This window comes from Lycorma delicatula, chromosome 4, assembly GCF_047948215.1.
Source record: "Lycorma delicatula isolate Av1 chromosome 4, ASM4794821v1, whole genome shotgun sequence".
NCBI classification, from domain to species: domain Eukaryota; kingdom Metazoa; phylum Arthropoda; class Insecta; order Hemiptera; family Fulgoridae; genus Lycorma; species Lycorma delicatula.
In genome coordinates, this window is record NC_134458.1 from 8903830 (window position 1) to 8916272 (window position 12443).

General features: G+C 38.3%; 1 protein-coding gene across 2 annotated transcripts in view; it reads right to left on the reverse strand.

Annotated features, from left to right (window-relative positions):
- The window catches only part of LOC142323089 (ER degradation-enhancing alpha-mannosidase-like protein 1), a 52738-nt gene that overhangs the window by 13927 nt on the left and 26368 nt on the right, over nucleotides 1-12443 (reverse strand). For both annotated transcript variants that reach the window (XM_075362264.1, XM_075362263.1), the window contains exon 7: nucleotides 12034-12204. In XM_075362264.1, the coding sequence (XP_075218379.1) occupies nucleotides 12034-12204 (171 nt within the window). The remainder of the gene's footprint in view (nucleotides 1-12033; nucleotides 12205-12443) is intronic.

The window sequence follows — 12443 nt, forward strand, 5'->3', positions numbered from 1 at the left end:
GATCTTTTCAAATCTAATTATACCATTAATTAAGCCATTTACATGTTTCCCAAATGTTGTAGCCATTTATAAAGATTATAGTAATGAAAATGGCTAATTCTCAAAAATCATTTAACTTGAATCTTTTTCTTCATGGATTTTCTTTTCTTTTCGTTTCCTTCTAATCTACCTTTAGCAATCCTAACTCCATATTGTCTCTCCATATAATCTCTCATCTCATTTAATTTCTCATCTGATTTGCATGCATGAATTCCTACTGAGCTTCTTCATTTTCAAATGTTTTAAGTCACATTGTTAAGTCATGCAAGTCAGCTAGATTTCACTTTTTCATCTTGCAATGAATGTACACCAACAATTTCTATAAAATTTTCTTTACTTACCTTTGTACTGAAATTCCATAGAAAATTTACCATATCATACTTAGGTATAATACTACTTACTTTTCTCTTACCCTTAAAACAAAACCTTTTTTCTTCACCACTTTCTTCAGTTGGAGCATGTGCACAAATGAGGGTGATGCTTCCCAAATGTCTTTTCACCCTTACTTCACATTCTACCTGTGGCTGGTGAAAACATCAGTAGCTCTCTCTATTTCTGTTGATCACAATCCATCTGAATATAATTCATATCTTAATTCTCTCTATTACATACAAAGGATAATTTTATTTTTAATAAAATATTTTTTCTGTGCTATCCTACTTCCTTTTGACCAACTATGTTACATTTTTACTTCCAACAACTTGTTCATTATTTATTGCTTCATAAAATGCTATTTCATTACTTAGATATTACAAGTAGCTATTCTAAATTCATCTCCTTTTTATTGCATAATATAGCTTCCTTTTGGAGATCTGAGCAAGGAATACTTTTAACTCTGGATGCATTTTCTAAATTAGGATTCATTATAATTTATTCTTCGGCAAATCTTAATGAGCACATAGCAAAAATCCGCAGTGTATTATTCCAAAATTACACACATTATGTTTTTTTCTTTTCATCTGAAATAATAATCTGACAGAGAAGTTTCTATTCACTAGCTATCTTGAGGTTTCAAAGGTACTAAATTCGGAATAAGCCTCCTCTAAAGAAAGGAATTAACTGGGCAAGGGAATATTTAATGTTTGTGTTTATGATGAGAAATGTGACATATTAATGTATTTAGTGTTATTGTTGTATGGAGCGTGTTCATAATAAAAAAAATGATGGAGCCAGCTAAGCACTCTACGGTTTGCTACTCCTCATATCCACAAAAATGATTTCCTAAGGATGGTTGATTGATAAAAAGTGAATAATTTATACTTCAGTAAATTGAAGTGGAAATAATTTAGTACAGTTACTTGTTTTTGATTTGCATCCTAATTCATATTATAGCTAAAAGTTAATCTCACACACACACTCACACACACTGGTTATTACCCCAGCTTCACACATATTGATAAATGTTTGGTTAATCAGTGATTATTTCTGTATAATGTTCACCACTGCTATCCCTTTACCCTTGTACTTGTTTAGGTGAATAGTTGTATTCAGCCTAAAACACATCAAAGTGTTCCACTTTGAAAGTATTAATTTGCCTACTCCAGATGGAAAAAATTCACATTTGACTACAAATACCGAATAATAAACACCGAATAATAATACCGAATAAATACGCAAGTGTGGGAAAAATACTTAAATTTAAAACACATCTAAATGAAAACATAACTTAAGTACAGTTAGTTTAAGTTTTGTAAGTGTAATTGGTTGATGTGCAGTAGTTGATTTTGCTTGCCTCAGGGTATGTGATGGCATTGGTGAGCCGGTGCAGTAAGAGTACATAGGATGGGAAGAATGAGACAGGCTTCTGCTGCCTGCAGAAACATACAGATTCACACAAACTCATGCAAGTGCATGCATGTGATTCACCCTACTCTGGTGCTGTAACAGTACACAGTTCCCTCACCTGCATCTAAAATACCCATTTCATCCTGCATGAAAACTACAGTTACAAAATTTATACTTATTGTACAATATTATTACTGTCATACTTAAAACTAAATAAAATCAGAGGAAATCAACTAATTAAGAGCAACATCAAAATCTGAAACACCAGAAACTAAAACGCCACTGATAAACAACAATTCCTGATGCTGTATTAAAATTAGAATGGAAGAGTCTAACTTGAGCATAAAAATTGGATGCAACTTATCACAAAAATAATTCATATCTGGTTTTGAAGAATAGTGAGTAGGCAATATAAAAATTATAGGCAGCAATCTGCTACACTGCACTTTGATGAATAATACTATTTAATATTTTATACAATACAAAACAATAGTTTTTATATCTATTTTATTAGTAAATAAATAAAATAATGCTTACTTTATTATTTCAGTTTTTTGTTAAACACATTTCAATTTATAAATAAACAAAATTTAACAGTAAATTCTGATGAAAAAATGTTCAAATAAAGTTTTAAAATTTTATTTTATATTTAATAATAAGTCAGTATTTTAATTTCATAAGTAAATAAGTATTCAACTGAATAGAACTTTTAAAAAGTAATTTATAACTAAAACTAAGAATAATAATGCATTATTTTTGAATTGTCAGTCATGACAGAGATTAATTGATAAGACTTTTTTCTTATATAACAAAAAAAATGAATCATAAATATGTTATAGACATTCATTATAAATTCATCCATAATTATAATGACCAGTAATGAACTTTTAAGCATAGACAGTATGAAAATTTTTGTTTCAGACAGGAGATAACAAGATGTCAGCAGATACACAATTGGTCACAAACACATTAATCATTAATTCACTATTCAGTAAAAAATTCACTATTTCACTATTTAATCAGTAAAAAATTACCATAAAGTATTATAAAAAAAGCAGTAAAATTAACTGTTTTTTCCCCATTAAATTTTTAGAAAACATCTAAGATCTTCTAGTTATCTGTCTATGTAGAGTATAGGTTTTTATATCGGTTATTAGTATTTTAGGGCCTTTTTTTTTAACTTCCGGGACCACCATTAGGTATTGCTTCAAAGGATGAGATGAATGACAATTGTTTGTATCATGTGATAATGCCATGCCTGACTAGGATTTGAACCCGGGACCTCTGGATTAAAGGCCGAGATGCTACCACTCATGCCACAGAGGCTGGCATTTTAGGAGGCCTTTTTTTTTTTTTCCTCTCAGCTCCCCTGGATTGGACCGACTTGTTGGTATTACGCCGCCCAGGGGAGTGTCTTTAAACTCAAATAGGCCTCCCCACCTACCGGCTATATACCGGCAAGGCAGGTCGGCCTACCGGTTAACTCTTTTTGAGAGTTCTTTATCAATATTGCCCCTCTGGGGGCCCAAAAGGGCAATACTAATACACCACATTATTACACCACGCCAGACCCAGTTTGCCACGACGCGGTGCCGGGTCCCTTCAGTATTCAGTGTGCTGTTGCCTGACTGTTACCCGTGGAGTCCTTGGTGGCTCATCAGTGCCAACACACCGCAGCATGCTGGACCTCACCAGCAAGGCTGTCCACCCAGTCCTATTCTAGCCAACACCTTGTCTTCTCTCATCGGAGTATTTCTGTAGAACAACTTGTTTAACAAAACTAGCAAAATATTTCCAGTTTGACTCGCTTCTTAGCATGTAGTCTATTGTTGTCTCTGGAGTTATACCTGTGAGTGCCCTACTATGTCTAAGTGTGTCCCACCTATTGCACTCAAAAAAGGTGTGCTCAGCATCATCTATCTCGTTGCAAATTGGCTCTTCTCTCTTGCCTAATTTGTGCAGGTAGTTATTGAAGGAACCATGTCCTGTAAAAAACTGCGATAGGTAATGATCAACCTCACCAAATCTTCTCGACAACCATGGATTGATGTTGGGGATGAGGGTTCTCGTCCATCGACCCACAGCTTCCTGCGACCATCTTTCCTGCCAGATATTATAAACAGCATCCCTGACCTCTTGTTCTGGCTTGCCTTGTGCCCTCTCCACCCTCTTTTTTGAGATTAGGTCAATAGGAGGTGTACCCGATAACACGCACAGGGCGGCATAGGACACTGTCCTGTATGCGGACACAACACCTAGGAGCACACACCTGTGCGTCCTAGTCTCTCTTTGTTGCGCCTGATGGCGATAGAGTGCCACCAGGCCAGAACGGCATACATAAGCGAAGACACGACGGTGGTCGCCAGTAAACGGCGCTTTGAGGCCCGAGGGGCATTCTGCGATGACATAATGATGTTTAGACTTTTTATCACCCTTTCTGCCTTGTTGCATACATTGAATATGTGCTCGGTGTACCTACCGTTTTTCTGGAGGATAATTCCTAAGTACTTGATGTTATTCGCTTCTTCTATAGCATGACCGTTGATGGAAATATTGAACGGTTCTAGCACTCTTCTACCCGTAAAGGCAATACACCGGGATTTTTCCGTAGACAGTTGCAGACCCCTGGACCTCAACCACTCCTGTATAGTGTCGATGGCCGCATACACCCTCTCCCGCACCTCCAAGACCGTCCTTCCCTCTACGAGGACAGCAAGGTCATCTGCATAAGCCAAGACCTGGATGCCGACAGGAAACTCCTTCTGAAGGAGTTCATCTCTATAATCACCAGCCACAACAACGGCCCCAGAACAGAGCCCTGCGGAACTCCACCGTGCATTTGAAAATGTACTGTTTCTTCCTGTGCTTGCACCAGACATCCTCTGTTGGACAAGTAACATTCAATTTGCCTACGCAGGTACGGGCTGAGGCCCCTAGCCGTAATGGCATCATTAATATGACCCCAACCAATAGCCCCGAACGCGTTTTTTATGTCTAGTGATAGCATCAGTGGAATTACCTTGGTTCGCCAAGTGCCTCTCTTCACCTCGTCGGCCCATCCCGAAATTCGGCAGTTAGCCTGCAAGGTGGATCGCCCCCGCATAAACCCGTACTGGTTAGGACTGATTCTGGCTCCCTCTTCTAGTTCTTTGATGATGCGGCGAGCCAGCATCTTTTCTACTAGCTTCCCCATCATGTTAAGGAGGCTCAGGGGTCTATAGGTTATATCTTCCTCCGAAGAGGTGCCTTTAGGTAGGAATACCACTCTGGCTTCCTTCCAGCAGTCGGGGAAGTCTCCGTTCTCCATGCCATGGCTGGCAATCTCGAGCATCTCCCAGGGAGCCTTCTGAACCAGCCCCTTGATCACTGCCGCGGGAATCTTGTCCGGGCCAGGGCTCTTTTTGGTTGCCAAACTCCTCGCCGCAAGTTGTAGCTCTTCCATGGTGAATCTTCTATTGTCGCAAGGTGTAGATCTCACGATATCAGGCACTGTATGCGGGAACAACCTGGCTACCTCCCTTGCAACACTGGTCTTATTGAGGATAGGCATACGTCTCCTGAACTTTTTGGTCACAATACGATATGCCTGGCTCCAGGGATTGCTGTCAAGCTCTTCGCAGAGCCTGATCCAGCAATCCTTTTTACGTCTCTTAATAGCCTTATTGAGTGTTCTTCTTGCCTCGAGGTATCTATTGGCTATTTCCTGGTACCCTTCTCTGTTATTTCTAAGAATACGTTGTTTCCTTCTCCTAAGGGACTGGAGCGCCTCCTTGTATTGTTAGCTGCTATTCTGTCCATTTCCTGCTTTATTATATTAGATAAAGCCTCAGGTGATTGTTGATGTCTATCAGACAGTCTACTTGCAGTCCTGTTGACGATTTGCTCTATTTGTTCCTACTGGTTCCTCCTCCACCTACAGTCCAGGATGGTGAGGTCAAGCACCGACCGATGACCTCTCGCTACGTACGTGGGCGTATCGTCATTAATGCAGATGCAGCCGGCAGTTTCCAGGAGATCGGCAAGGATCTGTCCCCTCCTGTTGGTGTGTCGACTGCCAGCCGCCACCATTTTGCTGTTAAAATCACCCAACATTACGATCCTCTTGGTTGAATTGGTAATCACACCTTGTAAAGTGTCGATGAAGTTAGTAAAGTCCGCGATCGCAATGTTGGGCGAAATGTACACACCCATGAATAGAGTTGTTTCGGTCTCAACAGACACCACGCCACTACCTCTAAACTTGAAATTCCATTGTATACTATGACTTACATCCATAATGGCAACATCTCCCGACATATCAACAGTCCATCCAAGTTTGGCAGCTTCATATTTATTGGGTTCGGTGACCACAAGGAGGTCTACGTTCTTGTCTGCAACAGCACGACTAATTAAGTCGTGAGCGAGAATACTCCTATTGGCATTCGCTAACATAGTCCTAATCATGCAATTTTTTCTTACATTGCCATGCTCCAGTCCTATGTTCACCGCTCTTACAATCGAGGCATTGCTTAGGTTCAAGACAATCCGCTATCTTGTGACCTCTGCTACCGCAGTTGAAGCACAAATCGAGCCTATCTGGGCCCTTACATTCGTGCCTTCTATGGCCCGTGCCCCAACAACGGTAGCACCTGTCTTCATCTTCCCGGATGTACGCCCGGCAACTAATCCATCCGATTCTTATTCTTTCCTCGACCAGTTTGCATGCCGCTCTATAAGAGGTCATGACCGTAATATTTTGTGTCTCGCCAAAACCTTTCCTCATGGATGTTATCTTGACTTCCTCGCTAGAACCCACGCGTTTTATAATGGCAGCCATAACCTCTTGCTCTGTTGTGTCATGCTCGACATCTCGGATGTGCACAACAGTTCTCCTTCCAGCTCTGCTTTTTATATCAACGTGAAGGTCGGCAGCCTTGTCCCTCAGGATAGATGTAAATTGTTCCGCTTTCTCTGCACCCTGTATCCTATCGTGAAGCTCCTCGTTACGGCCCTTTCGCAATGAGATGACGTTATTTGCCTCCTCGCTGGTGACAGCATCCTTCATGGACCGGAGGAGCTCCGCGTACGTTTTTCCTTCCGCCTTAACAATCACTGTTCGGCTTTGCTCCGCCGGTGGAGTAGCCTTCTTTATCGGGATTTGATTATTACCGATGTGCCTGGTCCCACCATCCCCTTGGAGAGTTAACACATATACAGGTGTTTCCCTTGCTCTGAAGATATAGGATATGATCTTCTTGGCAAAATTTCCCATACTGCCCGAAGGCAGTATGTACGCTGAATTTGGTGACTGTATAGCTATCTTTTTGAACGCCTTCAATAAACAAGAAAGGGTTTCCTTTTCCGGGGCTCCCGAGTCATAATGTATCTTAAATTTCTTCTTCTTTTCTTCAACGGTTTGGTCTCCTATTAGAGTTATTTCGTCTTTTATGGTGTCACCAGCTGCGAGTTTGTTACCCATATCCTGCTCACCTACTCTCCTTAAATCTCTAAGAGTACAAGTGTCTTTGACTTCAGGTGGAAGGTCAGTAACCAACTTTAGCTTGCCCCTAAGTGAGTTAGGCCACCTTTTAGGGAGGAGCTCAATGAGTTCTTCATCACTCAAATCGCTGGTCAAAATATACTCCATGTAATCGTCACCCGCAATAGGGTCCGTTTGGGTAGCTTGGGAAGTCTTTGTGTCTGGAGAGGACAGCTCGGAAAGCGCATTCAGTCCCTCGTATACTCGCCTTAGATCCTGTTCATGGGTCGCAATGTACTTATTCAAACCTGGGCCTAAATGCTGTTTCAACGATATCAGTATCAGACCCAATTGGTATGCTAGACTGCTCACTGTATCGGGTGCCTCTTCTTCCTCCTCGGAAGATCCTTGACGGAGCCTCTTCTTCCCTTTTAGATCGGTTTTCTTGACCGTCGCCGATTTTGTCATGTTGCTGCTACTTTGGGCGGATGTCCCATCCATAGGGAGTGAACCACGTCTTCGCATGATATAGTACTGTACTCAGGGGGCCGTCCCAAGTTCTACGAGTACCCACTCGGGGAAGGGGCCCCAAAAAAAAAATTTGGTGGTTGAGGGGGTAAGAAAAATGTATGACCGAAAATGGGGTCAAAAAATTTGAGGGGGTCATGGGGGTAGGGGGTTAGGGAAGGTTTTGGGACGAATTTATGTCCAGGTAGGAAGGAAATCGAGTGGGTAGTTCTCGAGATATTAGTAGAAATGTAATTCCCTATTAAAACAGCTCTGAGGACTTAGAAAAAATCTCTACTAGTACGACAGTAATACGAGAGAATAATTACAAGTCCTTGTTTACTACAATAAACACGCCTGTATGAGCCTGTGTATTAACTTAGAAAAATTTCGCTAAGAAATATTATAATATTATACTATTATAACCTCTATGAATCATGAGACCTTGCCGTTGGTGAGGGGGCTTGAGTGCTCAGGGATACAGAGTAGCTGAACCGAAGGTGCAACCATATCGGAGAGGTATCTGTTGAGAGCCAGACTAAGGAATGATTCCTGAAAGAGGGCAGCAGCTCTTTCAGTAGTTGTTAGGGGCGTGAGTCAGGACGACTTAAACGGCCGTATCAACATCACTCAGTCCTCTGAGTACTGCGCAGCTGAAAGCAATGGAAAACTACAGCTGGAAGGAAATATAGTGGGTGAATACGGGCTGGGCAAAAGGAATGAAAGAGGGGACCGACTTATAGAGTTTTGCACGAAGTATAATTTAGTAATTGCCAACACCCAATTTAAAAATCATAATAGAAGAATATACACTTGGAAAAAGCCAGGCGATACTGCAAGGTATCAGATAGATTATATCATGGTTAAGCAAAGATTTAGAAATCAACTCGTTGACTGCAAAACTTACCCTGGAGCAGACATTGATAGCGACCATAATTTGGTGATAATGAAATGTAGATTGGGGTTTAAAAACCTGAAGAAAAGGTGTCAGGTGAATCGGTGGAATTTAGAGAAGCTTGAGGAAGAGGAGGTAAAGAAGATTTTTGAGGAGGATATCGCAAGAGGTCTGAGTAAAAAAGATAAGGTAGAAAATGTAGAAGAAGAATGGGAGAATGTTAAAAAGGAAATTCTTAAATCAGCAGAAGCAAACTTAGGCGGAATAAAGAGAACTGGTAGAAAACCTTGGGTTTCAGACGATATATTGCAGCTGATGGATGAACGTAGAAAATATAAGAATGCTAGTGATGAAGAAAGTAAAAGGAACTATCGGCAATTAAGAAATGCTATAAACAGGAAGTGCAAACTGGTGAAAGAAGAGTGGATTAAAGAAAAGTGTTCAGAAGTGGAAAGAGAAATGAACATTGGTAAGATAGACGGAGCATACAGGAAAGTTAAGGAAAATTTTGGGGTACATAAATTAAAATGTAATAATGTGTTAAACAAAGATGGTACACCAATATATAATACGAAAGGTAAAGTCGATAGATGGGTGGAATATATTGAAGAGTTATACGGAGGAAATGAATTAGAAAATGGTGTTATAGAGGAAGAAGAGGAAGTTGAGGAGGATGAAATGGGAGAAACAATACTGAGATCTGAATTTAAGAGAGCATTAAAAGATTTAAATGGCAGAAAGGCTCCTGGAATAGACGGAATACCTGTAGAATTACTGCGCAGTGCAGGTGAGGAAGCGATTGATAGATTATACAAACTGGTGTGTAATATTTATGAAAATGGGGAATTTCCATCAGACTTCAAAAAAAGTGTTATAGTTATGATACCAAAGAAAGCAGGGGCAGATAAATGTGAAGAATACAGAACAATTAGTTTAACTAGTCATGCATCAAAAATCTTAACTAGAATTTTATACAGAAGAATTGAAAGGAGAGTGGAAGAAGTGTTAGGAGAAGACCAATTTGGTTTCAGGAAAAGTATAGGGACAAGGGAAGCAATTTTAGGCCTCAGATTATTAGTAGAAGGAAGATTAAAGAAAAACAAACCCACATACTTGGCGTTTATAGACCTAGAAAAGGCTTTCGATAACGTAGACTGGAATAAAATGTTCAGCATTTTAAAAAAATTAGGGTTCAAATACAGAGATAGAAGAACAATTGCTAACATGTACAGGAACCAAACAGCAACAATAACAATTGAAGAACATAAGAAAGAAGCCCTAATAAGAAAGGGAGTCCGACAAGGATGTTCCCTATCGCCGTTACTTTTTAATCTTTACATGGAACTAGCAGTTAATGATGTTAAAGAACAATTTAGATTCGGAGTAACAGTACAAGGTGAAAAGATAAAGATGCTACGATTTGCTGATGATATAGTAATTCTAGCCGAGAGTAAAAAGGATTTAGAAGAAACAATGAACGGCATAGATGAAGTCCTACGCAAAAACTATCGCATGAAAATAAACAAGAACAAAACAAAAGTAATGAAATGTAGTAGAAATAACAAAGATGGACCACTGAATGTGAAAATAGGAGGAGAAAAGATTATGGAGGTAGAAGAATTTTGTTATTTGGGAAGTAAAATTACTAAAGATGGACGAAGCAGGAGCGATATAAAATGCCGAATAGCACAAGCTAAACGAGCCTTCAGTAAGAAATATAATTTGTTTACATCAAAAATGAATTTAAATGTCAGGAAAAGATTTTTGAAAGTGTATGTTTGGAGTGTCGCTTTATATGGAAGTGAAACTTGGACAATCGGAGTATCTGAGAAGAAAAGATTAGAAGCTTTTGAAATGCGGTGCTATAGGAGAATGTTAAAAATCAGATGGGTGGATAAAGTGACAAATGAAGATGTATTGCGGCAAATAGATGAAGAAAGTAGCATTTGGAAAAATATAGTTAAAAGAAGAGACAGACTTATAGGCCACATACTAAGGCATCCTGGAATAGTCGCTTTAATATTGGAAGGACAGGTAGAAGGGAAAAATTGTGTAGGCAGGCCACGTTTGGAGTATGTAAAACAAATTGTTGGGGATGTAGGATGTAGAGGGTATACTGAAATGAAACGACTAGCACTAGATAGGGAATCTTGGAGAGCTGCATCAAACCAGTCAAATGACTGAACACAAAAAAAAAAAAATAACCTCAATAGTATATAATGAAACACTCTAAAAAAGTATCTTCTACTCACTCTTCTGAATTGTATGTAAACTCAGTTTATACTTCTTCACTATTGATAACTTAAATCACTTAACACCTTATAAAAAGTAAATTATAGCTATTTTAATTCACTAAATATTCACTGAATAGTTTGAAAACTAAAAAAACACTAATAAAAAGGTAATTCCGTGTCCAAAACTCTTGAAATTTTCAGATCTAGTCCATTAACCATAACACTTTAACATCCAATTAACAAATCAATGAAAATACCGAAAAAACATTTTCGGTATTTTATTAAGCAATATTTTCACATTTATTACGCAATCTCTTAACAGAAAATGGAGTCACCAGATCAATACATAGATGATGCCCACTAGCATACCAAGGATGTAACCACATGTTACAGCAACCTCAGTATGATTGCAGTAGGTTCAGGCCTACACTCACAGAACAAAAAATAGGAAAGGAAGGATCAATATATTGGTTAGATAATGACTGAAACTTTAATTTTTCTAAATTCTTTCCATTTTTTAAATCTTTAAGCAGTTTTATATAAGTAAATCTCACACCAGCATATAAAATTGATTAATCCCCAATTCTGACATCTAATTTATGGGTATAATAATCAAAATGTGTCTATAGCTTTATGTCCAATTCAATTAAAATGGCATGCTGAACACAATATCTAATTTAGTATAACATATTTCTTTTACTATATATATATATATATATAACAATGTCATGGTCTTTTTTACATTTAAATCATATGTAGTGGTTATACTACAGTGGCTAACATACTAGCTTCTGACTTAAAATTTTGAGTTTAATACTTAGCATAAAGGTTGGCATTTTTTACATAATTTTTTCCTTATTACTCATACATCAGCAACAACTAATGTCAGCATCATCCAGAATAAAATAAAAAGAATAATGGAGAAATTATTTTAAAATAATAAGAAAATATTAAGCTTCAATGATTTGCAGTGTCAGGTTGTGTCCATACATCAAGACTGAGATCCAATTATAGAAAGATTCTATGAATTCATGAATTTAATCACTATTGCTGACTCACAAACAAATCTAATAAATTACAACCGATAATTAAAATACTGATGACAAAATAACTACCTGATATAAAAGATATGTAGATTCAATCAGTTCTGGTCGAAGAGGATAAAATGTAACATCAGGAGTTAAATATTTCCAATTCCAGCGTTCAGGTAAGACACCATGTCGTTTCCAGATAAAATAATAAAGGGCATGTGTACAGATAGCTTCTTCTACATCACCATGCAACACCTAAAAATAGTTTTAATATGATCCAATAGTTTGAAAAAGATTTACTGAAAATAACAATTTTCACAACATAAAAGTTTAGTTCATTAACCATATAATTATATATCAAGTCAGCAAACAAACCTAATATGCTGCGATTTCAGAATATGGGACAAACACAAGCATTTTGGTACAATGATTAACAAATTTCTGGCTTATGAACCATGAAAAAATATGTTTAGCTTTAAATCACATCCTAATCT